General features: G+C 37.6%; 1 protein-coding gene across 1 annotated transcript in view; it reads right to left on the bottom strand.

Annotated features, from left to right (window-relative positions):
* Positions 1 to 248: 248 nt before the first annotated feature.
* LOC133555259 (kelch domain-containing protein 8B-like) overlaps positions 249 to 18,559 on the bottom strand; it is a 256,404-nt gene continuing 238,093 nt past the window's right edge. Inside the window, exons 6-7 of the mRNA XM_061904885.1 lie at positions 7,733 to 7,834; positions 249 to 1,505 (exon numbers count right to left, since the gene is read on the bottom strand). Coding sequence (XP_061760869.1) covers positions 1,309 to 1,505; positions 7,733 to 7,834 — 299 coding nt within the window. The 3' untranslated portion in view covers positions 249 to 1,308. The remainder of the gene's footprint in view (positions 1,506 to 7,732; positions 7,835 to 18,559) is intronic.

Here is an 18,559-nt window from a genome sequence, read left to right as displayed (position 1 = left end):
ATATATATATATATATATATATATATATATACATATATATATATATATGTATATAGAGTGGCAACCTGTCCAGGGTGTACCCCGCCTTCCACCCGATTGTAGCTGATAGTCACCAGCGACCCTGAAGGGAATAAGCGGTAAAAATGGATGGATGGATATATATATATATATATATATATATATATATATATATATATATATATATATATATATATATATATATATATATATATAAAAATTTAACCCAATGCGGCCCCCTAGTCAAAAAGTTTGGGAACCCTGATTTAAATCAACCTCAATATTTTACTGAAAAGGCCAAATCTCTTCTTAAGAAGGGTTTTAATAAATTAATTAAAATCAATATAAGCACTTAAAAGGTAAAATTTAACTTTACACAATTATTGTATTTTTTTAATAATTAATTTGATTTAAAAAAAAAGAAAAAGTTTTTGTCATATTGATATGATAATGATACCACCGCAAAATATATTTAGATTTTTTTAATTATTGCCAAACCCATAGTGCTACCTTCGAATAGTAAACTCGGAAGTATTGTAAATTATATTTATTTGCAGTACTATTTTCCTAAACATGCAGGAGATCTCGTGAGGGGAGATTGTTCATTGATGATTTTAAAACTGCTAAAATAATTGGAAATGGCAAATTATTCTTGTTTTATTAATATTTTTTTGATCATGATAATGACATGTCTCTATAGATGTAATAATAAGCCCCCAGATATCGTTCCTTGCTTAATAAAACGGTGGTAAAAAGTAAAAGTGGTCATTCGTGCTGCACGGCTGTAGAGAACCTCTGATATTGACACTGTGGTGTAAAACAATGCTAACTTTCAAATAAAACAATTATTACAAGAAATAACTGCATCATAGACAAAAAATAAATAAAAATGTCAGAGCAGCAGCAGCAGGGGTGCATGACACATAAATATGGCCCTATGTTCCTTTGACTAAATGCACAAAAAGTACCCTGCTTTTATTCTGAAAAATGCTCAAAAGTTCAAAAGGCATGTGAAATTCTTCGACACGGTGTCTTTTTTTCCTTTCTTTGTTGGCGTGTCTTCTGCAGAAAGGACAAACTGTCTCTGCTTCACCAATCCAGGCGGCCTTGGTTCTGCTGCGTCCATCTCTCTCCGCCTTTTTGTGTCCTCAACCAAAGCACGTGTACCGTCGTGAAGGTAGGGAAAAAAAACAAAAGTGCGTGTGGTTGATACCTTGCAGTATTCGTGCCGTCCGACGTCGGCCCGTTTCCACGCCGCCATGAATAAAACATCGAGCGCTGTGGTATTTGTCACACCGTTTCCTGCAAGCAGAGAGCTTCCACCGCGTTGCTCGGTCCCTGCGACACTCCGCCGATGACGAAGAGCATGGCGGGGGTCTGCAGGAGCGCGGAGGAGCAGCGGGCGGTGGGCATGGGCGCCACGTATTCCCAACGCCGCTTGACCGGGTTGTAGCTCTCCACGGAGCCCAGGGGTGACGGCTCGTTACCTGCAAAGTGGACACGGGGAAAACAAAGAGCATAGTCGGTCAGTTTCAGTTTCTCTTTACATGACTGCACACTGGAATGGATATATATATATATATATATATATATATATATATATATATATATATATATATATATATATATATATATATATATATATATATATATATATATATGTATGTACAAACCCCGTTTCCATATGAGTTGGGAAATTGTGTTAGATGTAAATATAAACAGAATACAATGATTTAATATGCTACAAAGACAACATATTTGATGTTCAAACTGAGAAACATTTTTTTTTCTGCAAATAATCATTAACTTTAGAATTTGATGCCGGCAACACGTGACATAGAAGTTGGGAAAGGTGGCAATAAATACTGAAAAAGTTGAGGAATGCTCATCAAACACTTATTTGGAACATGCCACAGGTGTGCAGGCTAATTGGGAACAGGTGGGTGCCATGATTGGCTATAAAAACAGCTTCCCAAAAAATGCTCAGTCTTTCACAAGAAAGGATGGGGCGAGGTACACCCCTTTGTCCACAACTGCGTGAGCAAATAGTCAAACAGTTTAAGAACAACCTTTCTCAAAGTGCAATTGCAAGAAATTTAGGGATTTCAACATCTACGCTCCATAATATCATCAAAAGGTTCAGAGAATCTGGAGAAATCACTCCACATAAGCGGCATGGCCGGAAACCAACATTGAATGACCGTGACCTTCCATCCCTCAGATGGCACTGTATCAAAATCCGACATCAATCTCTAAAGGATATCACCACATGGGCTCAGGAACACTTCAGAAAACCACTGTCACTAAATACAGTTGGTCGCTACATCTGTAAGTGCAAGTTAAAACTCTACTATGCAAAGCAAAAGCCATTTATCAACAACATCCAGAAACGCCGCCGGCTTCTCTGGGCCCGAGATCATCTAAGATGGACTGATGCAAAATGGAAAAGTGTTCTGTGGTCTGACGAGTCCACATTTCAAATTGTTTTTTGGAAATATTCGACATTGTGTCATCCGGACCAAAGGGGAAGCGAACCATCCAGACTGTTATCGACGCAAAGTTCAAAAGCCAGCATCTGTGATTGTATGGGGGTGCATTAGTGCCCAAGGCATGGGTAACTTACACATCTGTGAAGGCACCATTAATACTGAAAGGTACATACAGGTTTTGGAACAACCTATGCTGCCATCTAAGCGCCGTCTTTTTCATGGACGCCCCTGCTTATTTCAGCAAGACAATGCCAAGCCATATTCAGCACGTGTTACAACAGAGTGGCTTCGTAAAAAAAAGAGTGCGGGTACTTTCCTGGCCCGCCTGCAGTCCAGACCTGTCTCCCATGGAAAATGTGTGGCGCATTATGAAGCGTAAAATACGACAGCGGAGACCCCGGACTGTTGAAGGACTGAAGCTCTACATAAAACAAGAATGGGAAAGAATTCCACTTTCAGAGCCTCAACAATTAGTTTCCTCAGTTCCCAAACGTTTATTGAGTGTTGTTAAAAGAAAAGGTGATGTAACACAGTGGTGAACATGCCCTTTCCCAACTACTTTGGCATGTGTTGCAGCCATGAAATTGTAAGTTAATTATAATTTGAGTTTGAACATCAAAAATGTTGTCTTTGTAGTGCATTAAATTGAATATGGCTTGAAAAGGATTTGCAAATCATTGTATTCCGTTTATATTTACATCTAACACAATTTCCCAACTCATATGGAAACGGGGTTTGTAGTATATCCATGCAGGTTTGCCAAAAATATGTAATACTCAATTACCGAGGATAAAATATATAATTGTGGCTTTAAGAAAGCAGCATGCAGTTATCCCACAAAAGCTACTCCTAATTCCCGCACCCCCCCAAAAAAATTAGATAAGCAGTGGTGGGGGAAAAAGGGCATTTAAGTGAGGAATAGTGCATTATGAACACTCATGTTTACTGTATTTCTCCTCACTCACCTTCCTTTTTAGCAGGGGAAAAAAAAAGCCATTTAAATGCAAATGTAATGTAGAGCAATATTCATGAAATATTGCTAAATGGCACGTTGGCCAGGAGCCAGATGGACTCCACCAGGTATTGGCTTCCATTAAGGTGCAGCACCAGCGGGCCGATTGGGAGATGAAATGTTAGCGGACGACTTCTTGCGCAGCTGCGCCTGTCGTTAGACATCACTCGAGCATCAGGTTGTTACCAAGGCGACGGGCGTCGCATGGCGGGGTGTGCGCGGGTGTGACGCTGTATTATTTATTCCTTGCATGAAAACACACACACGTCACACACTCTCCTCCTGCAGCTCCAAAGGCTTCCTGTCATGACTTTGATTTGTCACGTCCATTCCTTATCGCTGCTTTAATCCTCCCTTTGTTGCCTTCTGTCAACTCTGCATACGCCCTTCACATTTTATTCTCCTCTTTTCTTTTTAGACCTTTTCATCCCATTCCGGCTCATCTGTTTTCATGTCTCCTCTGATCTGAATTGTCCTCTTGTCTCCCTTTTTTTTTTAACTCTCGTTCCTCTTCAAGGCCTCTTGTCTCAAATGATCTTCCTTCGGTTTTCACGTTTTTTCTTCTCCAAAACACTCAGTGATTCATCCCTCATGTGTTTTATGTATAAATAGCAATCTTTCAAGCAATATTAAGATGTTTTTCCATCATAATATTTTGTCTTTAGCATTATGTAATAGTGGGATGAGAGGGGATATGGACTAAAACAGGGGTGTCCAAACTACAACCCGCGTCTGCAATGTTGCCTGCAAGATGTAAATAAATGTAAATAACTGCCCGTATGATAGGTGCTTTATTGTCACTTCTCTAATTGACGTGATTGACACAAAAAAGGGACCGTGAAGTGCATTTATGCACAGCATTTACTTATACAACTAAATCCAAACAACCTTCCCTAGTCATGATGCAAGAAAAAAAAAACACACTTTTTTGAGGAGGACATGATTGACACAGAAAAGTTACCATGAAGTGCATTTATGCACAGCATTTACTTATACAACTAAATCCAAACAACCTTCCCTAGTCATGGCGCAGGAAAAATAAATCACTTTTTTGAGGAGGATGTGATTGACACAGAAAAGTAACCATGAATTGCACATATGCACAGCTTTTCCTTATATAACCTAATCCAAACAACCTTCCCTAGTCATGGCACAGGAAAAAACCCCCAAAAAAACCCAACCCTTTTTTTGAGGAGGAAGTGATTGACACAGAAAAGTTACCATGAAGTGCATTTATGCACAGCATTTACTTATACAACGCAATCCAAACAGCCTTCCCTATTCATGGCGCAGGAAAGATAAATTACTTTTTTGAGGAGGATGTGATTGACACAAAAAAGTGACCATGAATTGCACATACGCACAGCTTTTCCTTTTATAACCTAATCCAAACAACCTTCCCTAGTCATGGCACAGGAAAAAATAAAACAAAAAAAAACCCAACCCTTTTTTTGAGGAGGAAGTGATTGACACAGAAAAGTTACCATGAAGTGCATTTATGCACATCATTTACTTATACAATGCAATTCAAACAACCTTCCCTAGTCATGGCGCAGGAAAAAAAAAAACTACTTTTTTGAGTAGGACATGATTGACACAGAAAAGTGACCATGAAGTGCATTTATGCACAGCTATTACTTGTACAACCCAATCCAAACTACCTTCCCTAGTCATGGCGCAGGAAAATAAAACAAAAAAAATTTTTTTTGAGGACAATGGAATTTACACAGAAAAGTAACAACGAAGAGAATTTTCTGGAAAATTCATGCACAGCATTTTTCTTATACAACCCAATCCAAACAACCTTCCCTAGTCATGGCACAGGAAAAGAAAAACTTTTTTGAGGAGGAGGTTATTGACACAAAAATGTGACCATGAACTGAATTTATGCACAGCAATTACTTATACAACTCAATCCAAACAACCTTCCCTAGTCATAGCGCAGGAAAAAAACAACACTTTTTTGAAGAGGACATGATTGACACAGAAAAGTGACCATGAAGTGCATTTATGTACAGCAATTAGTTATATAACCCAATCCAAACAACCTTCCATAGTCATAGCGCAGGGAAAAAAAGGTAACTGGCCAATCCATGCACAGCATTATACTTATATAGCCCAATGCAAACAAGATTCCCTAGTCAAGGCGCAGGGGGAAAAAAACAAAAAAACATTTTTTTGGAGGACAATGGAATTCACACAGAAAAGTAACAATGAAGAGCATTTTCTGGAAAATTCATGCACAGCATTTTTTCTTATATAACCCAATCCAAACAACCTTCCCTAGTCATGGCGCAGGAAAATAAACACTTTTTAGAGGAGGTTATTGACACAAAAATGTGACCATGAACTGAATTTATGCACAGCAATTACTTATACAACTCAATCCAAACAACCTTCCCTAGTCATGACGCAGGAAAAAAACAACACTTTTTTGAAGAGGACATGACTGACACAGAAAAGTGACCATGAAGTGCATTTATGTACAGCAATTACTTATACAACGCAATCCAAACTACCTTCTCTAGTCATGGCGCAGGAAAATAAAACAAAACAACTTTTTTTTTGAGGACAATGGAATTCACACAGAAAAGTAACAATGAAGAGTATTTTCTGGAAAATTCATGCACAGCATTTTTTCTTATATAACCCAATCCAAACAACCTTCCCTAGTCATGGCGCAGGAAAAAAACAACACTTTTTTGAAGAGGACATGATTGACACAGAAAAGTGACCATGAAGTGCATTAATGTACAGCAATTACTTATATAACCCAATCCAAACAACCTTCCATAGTCATGGCGCAGGGAAAAAAAGGTAACTGGCCAATCCATGCACAGCATTATACTTATATAGCCCAATGCAAACAAGATTCCCTAGTCAAGGCGCAGGGGGAAAAAAACAACAAAACTTTTTTTTGAGGACAATGGAATTCACAAAGAAAAGTAACAACGAAGAGCATTTTCTGGAAAATTCATGCACAGCATTTTTTCTTATACAACCCAATCCAAACAACCTTCCCTAGTCATGGCGCAGGGAAAAAAAAACATTTTTTTGGAGGTTATTGACACAAAAATGTGACCATGAAGTGAATTTATGCACAGCAATTACTTATACAACTCAATCCAAACAACCTTCCCTAGTCATGGCGCAGAAAAAAATCAACACTTTTTTGAAGAGGACATGATTGACACAGAAAAGTGACCATGAAGGGCATTTATGTACAGCAATTAATTATATAACCCAATCCAAACAACCTTCCATAGTCATGGCGCAGGGAAAAAAAGGTAACTGGCCAATCCATGCACAGCATTATACTATACAGTAATTACAAGAACCTTCCCTGTTCATGGCGCAGAAAAGAAAATTGTCACTTTTTTTTTAAAAGGACAGGATTGACACAGAAAAGTCACCATGAAATGTATTTACTCGAATTTAATGTATAGCATTTAATTATACAACCCAATCCAAACAACCTTCCCCAGTCATGGCGTAGAAAAGAAAATGGTCACTTTTTTGAGGAGGACGTGATTGACACAGAAAAGTGACCACAAAGTGCATTTTCTGGCAAATATATGCACAGCATCTACTTATACAACCCAATCCAAACAACCTTCCCTAGTCATGGGGAGCTCATGGTAGTGCAGGATAAACATAAAATCATTATTTTTGTTTACTGTAAATAATTTACTTCCTTAAATAGTCTAATTTTTTTATAATATTAGAGAACAATTTTCAAAATATTTAATCTTTTTTTTTTTTTTTTTTTTTTTGCGAAATTACTTTCTTGCTTATTTTGGGGTTTATTTGTAAATTGGTGCTATATATATGAATAAAATTAAATAAATAATATTAAAACAATTTTTTAAAATATGATTTATTGTAATATTTTTCTTCATAATGTTACAACTGTATCCCCTTTTCTTCCGTGCACTTTTATTTTGTAAAATTATGCTTTTATTCCCATAATATTGTGAATTTTTATGTGACAAAAATACAAGTTTGTTTTATGTATATATATATTTGACGTATATAGCACAGTTAGTAACTTGAACAAAAAAATAGTATAGCAATTTATTTTGTGTAATAATATGTTAAAATTTGATTTTACTGTACTTATGTACGCATTCAGTTAAATTTACTTTTATTATGAGCCTGAAAGGCAATTGTGGGGCACTTTAAGAGCCAAATGAGACCCAGAGGAAGTACTGACCTAGACCACCAGCTGCAATGACCCGTCCACCCAAGCAGCCCGCCACAAAGTCAGCCCTCTTCTCTCGCATCCTGGACATCCGACTGGGCTTCAGCCACGTACCTGCAACAGGTGACCAACAGGACAAAAGAAAAACGTGTCAGTTTTATCACTCAAAAGCTTCTAGAGATCTTTGTTGAACTACAAACACCATAGTGGACTGTGTGTGTTAGGACAACACTACACCCCAAATATGTAACTTTTCTATCAAGATTTCATTGATTTTTTTTTTACATATTACTATCCATTTGACTATATATATATACATATATATATATATATATATATATATATATATATATATATATATATATATATATATATATATATATATATATATATATATATATATATATATATATATATATATATATATATATATATATATATATACATACATATATATATATATATATATATATATATACACACACATATATATGTATACATATTTACATGTGTATATATATATACACATATTTATACATATATACAATATACATGTACATATACACACACTCATATACACACACACACACACACACACACACACACACACACACACACACATATATACACAAACACACACATACATATATATATATATATATATACATATATGTATATATATATATATATATGTATATATATATATATATATATATATATATATATATCACAAGACTACTTCATCTCTACAGAATTGTTTCATGAGGGGTTCCCTCAATCGTCAGGAGATTTTTATGTATGTAATTATGTATGTAATGTATTTTTATGTAATGTATATATATATATATATATATACACATTTATATACATATACATATATACACACACACACACACACATATATATACATGTATACATATACACACATACACATATGTGTGTATATGTATATAAATATATATGTGTGTGTATATATATGTGTGTATATTTATGTGTATATGTATATAAATGTGTATATATATATATATATATATATATATATATATATACACATTTATATATTTATATAGGATGTCGTAGTGTTTTGTGCAGCCCTTTGAGACACTAGTGATTTAGGGCTATATAAGTAAACATTGATTGATTGATTGATATATATATATACACACATATATATATATATATATATATATATATATATATATATATATATATATATATATATATATATATGAGTGTGTGAGTATATATGTATATTTGTGTGTATATATATAATGTGTGTGTATATATATATATATACACATACACACACACATTATATATATGTATATTGTAAACTTTTTCCTGTAAAATTACCAATTAAAATATACCTCATTCTTGTACTGCTTTGACTATGTTTCCTGTAATATTACAACTATATGATTATAAACATTACACCTTGTAGGATTATGCCGAAACAGAATTTAATTCCGTTATTGTTTGCATTTTCCCTCTTTTATTTAGTATTTAATTGCTCTTTCCTTTCCCTCCTGACAGAATCCATCACATTGTGATTTTCAGCCAACCCCCTTCCAAACATGATTATGCCCCAAATCGTACCTATTTGAACTTTTTGGGGAAGCAATGCATCCGTCGTGACAGGTGAGCGGTTATCTCACCTCAAATAATCGTCTGTGTTTGTAGCGTCATTTTATCCGTAGCAGGAATCGTCCCGCACCAACTCTCGGCAGTAAACACAAATCCTGCTACTACAAATCAAATCCGTGACCTTCCCTTCCATTCCACGTCTGTGCGTGCAAAACTGACGAGCGTTTCCTGTTTACATTTCTTAAATACAATTTGCTCCGCATCGCTAGTCAAGATAATTGCCAGGAGACGCTGGGGATGTTTTCTAGATAAGCCGAGGTGCAGTCAGAAGAAAGAGCTTTAATAGCAGTTTGCTGACATACACTATATTGCCAAAAGTATTTGGACACCCATCTAAATGAATAGAATCAGGTGTCCTAATCACTTGGCCCGGTGTGTAAAATCAAGTCTGTTTCTACAAACATTTGTGAAAGAATGGGCCGCTCTCAGTGATTTCCAGCGTGGAACTGTCATAGGATGCCACCTGTGCAACAAATTCCATTTATTTATACAAAAATGGAAAAGTTTGGGAACAACAGCAACCAAGTAGTAGGCCACGTAAACTGACACAGAGAGTGGTCAGCGGATAGTGCAGAGACTTTCTGCACAGTCAGTTGCTACAGACCTCCAAACTTCATGTGACCTTCCAATTAGCCCACGTACAGTACGCAGAGAGCTTCATGGAATGGGTTTCCATGGCCGGGCAGTTGCATCTAAACCATACATCACCAAGTCCAATGCAAAGCACGGGATGCAGTTCTCAAACTGTTTTCACTAAGTACCACTTAAGAACGAAATTGCCTCTACAAGTACCACCACAATGACCGAAATTAAAATACAGTAGCGCACAGGCATAAATATTCATTAAAAACATTTTTTTTTAAAAATGGTAAATTGTTGTACTTGTATAGCCCTTTTCTACCCCCCCTTTTAATGAGCCCAAAGCGCTTTGGCACTATTTCCACATTCACACACTGATGGTGGGACCCGCCATGCAAGGCGCTAACCAGGACCCATCAGGAGCAAGGGTGAAGTGTCTTGCCCAAGGACACAACGGACGTGACTAGGATGGTAGAAGGTGGGAATTGAACCAGTAAACCCTCAGATTGCTGGCACGGCCACTTTTCCAATTTCACCACGCCGTCCCCGAGAAAACAAAAACAAGGCAAATTATTTATTTAACAAGTATGTTTGATATTTTTTGGATATTGTAACATTACACCCAGTTTGAACAGTAACACTGTGCTTGAATATAGAAAAACACAACACTGTACTTAGATAACGAATCAATTATTTGGCGTACACCTAGATGATGCCCGCATACCACGAGTGGTACAGATACCACAGTTTAAGAATCACTGTTTAGGGCACGTCCAACCGGTAGGAGGCCACGGGGAAGACCCAGGACACGTTGGGAAGACTATGTCTCCCGGCTGGCCTGGGAACGCCTCGGGATCCCCCGGGAAGAGCTGGACGAAGTGGCTAGGGAAAGGGAAGTCTGGGTTTCCCTGCTTAGGCTGTTGCCCCCGCGACCTGACCTCGGATAAGCGGAAGAAGATGGATGGATGGATAATCAAGCCTGTTTAGGTTTTCCTTCCTGGTGCTGGATCATTGTACTTCAACAAGTCTGTCTCCTGTGCACTTCAATGCTGCACTAGGTTTGCGTGGGGGGGCAGTTGTAGCCAGTGCTGCTTGCAGGAGGAAAAGTCACCGCCGCTGTCTATGGTACTGAGGACGAGCATCATCGTGATGACGGCGAGACACAGCTGGCAGGTAATTAGATTTCGTGGTGCTACGTGTTAATCTAATCATCTGTCCTGTTTAACAGTAAGCGGCCGGGAGCAGAAAGAGAGGATACGGACGTGACTGAAAAGTCACGTTCTGGGGGAGAAGAACTTTGTTAAAACTATTGGATGATTAAAAGCTTTGTTAAAAACTGCACGCTTGGCTCTTGAGCCGTGTCGGCAGTGGAACTCTGCTAGGAAGCGACTTGCACAGTTTGTTTTGCAGTACTCAGGTTTTCCATATTCAAAGAAACTTCTTGCCTGCGCGTCACCTTCCCTGCTCTGTATCCTGGGGTCAGGACCAGAGAACCAAACAGTGGGACAAAATTGTGAGTTGCAGGGACTGAACAAATGTATGAGGTTTGTTTGAGTTTGGAAGCATCACAACACCGCAAACATCAAAGAACAGAGGTCTCCAACGCGTTGATCTTGATCTACTAGTCGATCTTTGGGACCCTACCCGTCGATCGCGAAAATATTCGAAAAAATATATATTAATATGAAACCACTGACACCCCCACCCAGAAAGTGATCAGCAGACCCACAAACAGGAATTTTTTTTAACCCTATCAATCAATCAATGAATGTTTACTTATATAGCCCTAAATCACTAGTGTCTCAAAGGGCTGCACAAACCACCACGACATCCTCGGTAGGCCCACATAAGGGCAAGGAAAACTCACACCCAGTGGGACATTGGTGACAATAATGACCCAGTGGGACGTCAGTGACAATGATGACTATGAGAACCTTAGAGAGGAGGAAAGCAATGGATGTCGAGCGGGTCTAACATGATACTGTGAAAGTTCAATCCATAATGGATACAACACAGTCGCGAGAGTCCAGTCCAAAGAGGATCCAAGACACAGCAGCGAGAGTCCCGTTCACAGCGGAGCCAGCAGGAAACCATCCCAAGCGTAGGCGGACCAGCAGCGCAGAGATGTCCCCAGCTGATACACAGGCGAGCAGTACATGGCCACCGGATCGGACCGGACCCCCTCCACACGGGAGAGTGGGACATAGAAGAAAAAGAAAAGAAACGGCAGATCAACTGGTCTAAAAAGGGAGTCTATTTAAAGGCTAGAGTATACAGATGAGTTTTAAGGTGAGACTTAAATGCTTCTACTGAGGTAGCATCTCGAACTGTTACCGGGAGGGCATTCCAGAGTACTGGAGCCCGAACGGAAAACGCTCTAAAGCCCGCAGACTTTTTTTGGGCTTTGGGAATCACTAACAAGCCGGAGTCCTTTGAAGGCAGATTTCTTGCCGGGACATATGGTACAATACAATCGGCAAGATAAGATGGAGCTAGACCGTGTAGTATTTTATACGTAAGTAGTAAAACCTTAAAGTCACATCTTAAGTGCACAGGAAGCCAGTGCAGGTGAGCCAGTATAGGTATATATATATGTATATATGTATATACAGTATAGGTATATATGTATGTATATATGTATATAAAGGTATATACAGTATAGGTATATATGTATGTATATATGTATATAAAGGTATATACAGTATAGGTATATATGTATGTATATATGTATATAAAGGTATATACAGTACAGGTATATATGTATGTATATATGTATATAAAGGTATATACAGTATAGGTATATATGTATGTATATATGTATATAAAGGTATATACAGTATAGGTATATATGTATGTATATATGTATATAAAGGTATATACAGTATAGGTATATATGTATGTATATATGTATATAAAGGTATATACAGTACAGGCGTAATGTGATCAAACTTTCTTGTTCTTGTCAAAAGTCTAGCAGCCGCATTTTGTACCAACTGTAATCTTTTAATGCTAGACATGGGGAGACCCGAAAATAATACGTTACAGTAGTCGAGGCGAGACGTAACAAACGCATGGATAATGATCTCGGCGTCTTTAGTGGACAGAATGGAGCGAATTTTAGCGATGTTACGGAGATGAAAGAAGGCCGTTTTAGTAACGCTTTTAATGTGTGCCTCAAAGGAGAGAGTTGGGTCGAAGATAACACCCAGATTCTTTACCAGATTCTATCTCTTCAGCATCACATCTGCTACGCCCGCTCGTCTCGCCAACATGACATGGCATGACGGGCACAAAAATCGTCGACCGTTGCAACGCAACAGACATTTTCTCGCATCCAACATCAAACAACTTTTCCCTCAACAAGTCCACGACCATCATTGCTTACAAGCAAGGCACAAACCCCGTTTCCACATGAGTTGGGATATTGTGTTAGATGTAAATATCAATCAATCGATCAATCAATCAATGTTTACTTATATAGCCCTAAATCACTAGTGTCTCAAAGGGCTGCACAAACCACTACCACATCCTCGGTAGATATAAACAGAATACAATGATTTGCAAATCCTTTTCAAGCCATATTCAGTTGAATATGCTACAAAGACAACATATTTCATGTTCAAACTGATAAACATTTTTTTTTTGGTTGAGACCAGGGATCTTGGGCTCGAAAAGGTCTGTGACCACTGTCCTAGAGGGTCTACTAGGCACTTGATCCCCAGCCGTTTCTTTTTTTTTTTAAGTTTACCCGCTTACCAATCATTGATAAAAAAAAAAAAAAACCTGGTTGTCAGAGTTGCCACTGACAGTTGGTTTGTGTTTTAGTTTCTCCTCTGTGTGTTTAGTATTTCCTGAGTTCCTGTCCAGTGCTCTTATTTTGTTTCAGCTTCCTCTTTCTCTCCCTGTGTCCTGTTTTCACTCAGCTGCGGCTGATTGGCACCTGGCCACACCTGGTGTCAATCAGCCTGATCCTATTTCTTCCTGCTTTGTCTTATGTCAGTTGCTGGATCATTGTATTGTCTTGTCGATGTCACGTCTAGTCGCTCTTGTGATGTGTTATCGCTCCTGTCGTGTCGTACCTTGTCTTTCTAAGCTATATTCAGTCGATGTTTGTAGCTTACTGTTTTTTTGTTCCCTGCTTCCGTTTTATTTTTCATCATACAAGTACAACTTCTGTTTGCCTGTTCACTACCCGCTATCTTCCACGCTAAGCTCCTGTTTGTTATTTTCTAGCTCCCAGGCTAGCTCCTTTTGTTTTATTAACCGGCTCGTGCGCGCTTTGTGTTTGTACACTTTTGTTTTTGTCTTAGTATTTAATTAAATCATGTTTTCACATTCCATGCCTGCTTCCTGTTTGTCTCCCTGTGTCCTGTTTTCACTCAGCTGCGGCTGATTGGCATCTGGCCACACCTGGTGTCAATCAGCCTGATCCTATTTGTACCTGCTTTGTCTTGTGTCAGTTGCTGGATCATTGTATTGTCTTGTCGATGTCACGTCTAGTCGCTCTTGTGATGTGTTATCGCTCCTGTCGTGTCGTACCTTGTCTTTCTAAGCTATATTCAGTTGATGTTTGTAGCTTACTGTTTTTTTGTTCCCTGCTTCCGTTTTATTTTTCATCATACAAGTACAACTTCTGTTTGCCTGTTCACTACCCGCTATCTTCCACGCTAAGCTCCTGTTTGTTATTTTCTAGCTCCCAGGCTAGCTCCTTTTGTTTTATTAACCGGCTCGTGCGCGCTTTGTGTTTGTACACTTTTGTTTTTGTCTTAGTATTTAATTAAATCATGTTTTCACATTCCATGCCTGCCTCCATCTCTGCATCTTGGGGCTCGTCACCAAACAACCTTGACACTGGGCTCGGCAAGAACAGTAAAAACTGTGTTGAGAAGGGGTCTTCCAGCCTGGCAATGCCACTAAACATGATGTCAAGGGCAACAAAAACGAGGCTCCAGAAAAAGCTCAGTCAGATGTTAGGGCGGCGTAGTCAGTCGCTGGGGAAAAAATCTGCCAAGCAACAGCACTGAAACTTTTAATCTTAGTAACATCTGGCCTGCCAAGAAGTTGTGTTATTTTTGGTCATATCTTCAAAAGGGTGTAATTGTACAAAAGCAGCAGGGGATCAAATATTAATTTTGCGGACTACACACACACACACACACACACACACACACACACACACACACACACACAGAAAGGTGTCCGCCGGACTGAGCTGCTGGACGACAGCACGTTTATTTAAAGCCGTGAATCAATCCTCTCTCTCTCCTCTCGGTGTTGCCTCTGCAGACACGAACAAAGCTCAATAAGACGCGTGCACAAAAAGACAAAAAAAGCCAGAGTTGTGGAATGTTGAATCACAATTCTGTGGCAGCGTGTTTCAAATGTTGCTGTAAGGAAGACATGGGCATTGGACACAAGGACAGCAGAGCCTCCCTGCAGGATTACTTTCTGCAGAAATGCATTAAATATTTCACAGAAAGCTCCACCGAGATACGATTTAACACTGGTCTTCAGAACCCTTCTTGTCTTTTTCTCAGAGCCACACTTGATATTTGCAATTATGAGACGGCCATAGAATGTTGTTTTTCACGTCCAAATTGATCCAAAGTTGAAGACTTAACAACAACAAAAAAAGTGTTTAAATGTTTAAAGGCGATTTTTTTCTTGATTGAAAATAGGGGAATGCTTCATGTTAGGTAACGTACATTTTAAACATTACTAATACTTCACGACTCCTTGTAAGAGAGTAGAAATGTGTGATGTATCCCAGTCAATCATCGAAGAAAGGTAAGAATAAAAATGTCAAATGTATGTTTACATAATTAATCATACAATTATTATAGCACATATATTTTTATTAAAAATATATAAACATTTGAAATGTAAAAAATAATTGATTTTAGAATGTGTCAAGTCATATACATATATACATATATATATATACATACATATATACACATATATACATATACACACAGTGTGAAGTGAAGTGAATTATATTTATATAGCGCTTTTCTCTAGTGGCCCAAAGCGCTTTACATATATCTAAGTTACATTTAAACCAGTGTGGGTGGCACTGGGAGCAGGTGGGTAAAGTGTCTTGCCCAAGGACACAACGGCAGTTGTGACTAGGACGGCAGAAGCGGGAATCGAACCTGCAACCCTCAAGTTGCTGGCACGGCCACTCTACCAACCGAGCTATGCCGCCCCTGGGAGAAAAAAGTATTTAGTCAGCCCCCGATTGTGCAAGTTCTCCCACTTAAAATGATGACAGAGGTCTGTAATTTTCATCATAGGTACACTTCAACTGTGAGAGACAGAATGTGGAAAAAAAATCCAGGAATTCAAATTGTAGGAATTTTAAAGAATTTATTTGTAAATTATGGTGGAAAATAAGTTTTTGGTCAACCATTCAAAGCTGGTTTTGGCTCCAAATCTCACGATACATGGCCCCATTCATTCTTTCCTTAACACGGATCAATCGTCCTGTCCCCTTAGCAGAAAAACAGCCCCAAAGCATGATGTTTCCACCCCCATGCTTCACAGTAGGTATGGTGTTCTTGGGATAAAACTCAGTATTCTTCTACCTCCAAACATGACCAGTTGAGTTTATACCAAAAAGTTCTATTTTGGTTTCATCTGACCACATGACATTCTCCCAATCCTCTGCTGTATCATCCATGTATCCATTTTGGTATCAACTCAACTTTTTGGAGGAAGAAGAATACTGAGTTGCATCCCAAGAACACCATAACTACTGTGAAGCATGGGGGTGGAAACATCATGCTTTGGGGCTGTTTTTCTGCTAAGGGGACAAGACGGTTGATCCGTGTTAAGGAAAGAATGAATGGGGCCATGTATCGTGAGATTTTGAGCCAAAACCTCCTTCCATCAGTGAGAGCTTTGAATGGTTGACCAAATACTTATTTTCCACCATCATTTACAAATAAATTCTTTAAAATTCCTACAATTTGAATTCCTGGATTTTTTTTCCACATTCTGTCTCTCACAGTTGAAGTGTACCTATGATGAAAATTACAGACCTCTGTCATCATTTGAAGTGGGAGAACTTGCACAATCGCTGGCTGACTAAATACTTTTTTGCCCCACTGTATATATATATACTGTATATATATATATATATATATATATATATATATATATATATATATATATATATATGTGTGTGTGTGTGTGTGTGTGTGTATACTGTATCTATATATATATTCTATATATGTGTGTGTACATAAATATGTGTATATATATGTGTATTGCATTATCTCTAATTTATACTTAATTATATATTATTTATACTTAATGCTTTAATCTATCATTGATTTATTTTTAAAAGTCACTAAAATATTTTATACATTTTTAGGGGATTAACATTTTGACCTTCCCAGTATTGCAATATGTGCTTCATAAAAGGTATATAAAAGCAAATGTTTTAAAAAAAAAAATTCAATAATTAATTCAGGTTTGTCTACAAATTGCAAAAATGTAACAAAAAAACTCATTTTTTTCTGATAGACACCTTCCCACCCCAAAAGAGTGTAGATTTGATTATATTTGAGGCCCTTCTTTTAAGAGTCACTGAGATGTGCCTGCAGACATGACTGCATGCAAACATCTCCATGGCAACGGGCTACAAAGAAATGTTGGACATCCTGCGATGAAAATGCCAAATGATGTCACGAACATAGCAATTTTATGACACGGGAATTTATTTTTTGCTTAATAAATACAAAATTATTCTCAAATGTGTTCTAATTTCTATAGCAATATTCTCCATTGCTTTTCACGCACCAACTATGTGTCAATTTTAGTAGATGTTTTGTGATCATGTGCAGATAAACGACACATTGTGAGTCTGTAAAGACAAACCAAGCCTACTGAACACGTGTTGAGTGTCAAACAGTCGCAGGTCGGAGGCTCAGCAGATGAATGGATTGTATCCTCCACTGTAATGATGGGTTGTAGGAAATGTGAGGTCTTTAATTGAACATGTGCAAGTTCCCACAGCACAAGTTCAAGTACAGCACAGATTCCTGCCAATGCCTAACAATAAAACCTGTTTTTTGTCATTTACCAGAACAATGCAATACAATGAGACCTTCAATCCAAAGTTGACCCAAATAAAGTCATGTTCTGAAATGTATTTTAACACATCATTCAAATGTATTTCAACTGCATTTTACGAGAACGAAATAAAAAATAATAAGGGTAAAACCAGTCACAATTTAACAGTTATAAAATAATGCTTGATAAAAACATAAAACAAAGACATTTCCGGTGCAAATTTTAATGTTTTAAAATAGTATATAAGGAGAAAAAATCTAAATGTTACACTAAATAATAAGGTTAATTGTACATTTAATTAAATAATTCAGATGTATTACAAACAGCATTTTTATAAGAGTAAGACCAATATAAGAGGGAAACTAGTCACAATTTTACAAGAAATAAAAAGCATTAAAAACATTTATTAAAAAATAAATTATATTTATTTTTTTATACATTTCCAGTGCAATTTTGCAATACAAAAATACTTAGAGGAGGGAATTTTTTCTTTAACATGAATAAAGTAATATTTGGACTGAAAAAAAAAAAATCAAT

Source organism: Nerophis ophidion, linkage group LG06 (assembly GCF_033978795.1).
Source record: "Nerophis ophidion isolate RoL-2023_Sa linkage group LG06, RoL_Noph_v1.0, whole genome shotgun sequence".
Taxonomy (NCBI): Eukaryota; Metazoa; Chordata; class Actinopteri; order Syngnathiformes; family Syngnathidae; genus Nerophis; species Nerophis ophidion.
Note: the sequence above shows the minus strand (reverse complement) of the source record. Positions and strands in the feature narration are given on the sequence as shown.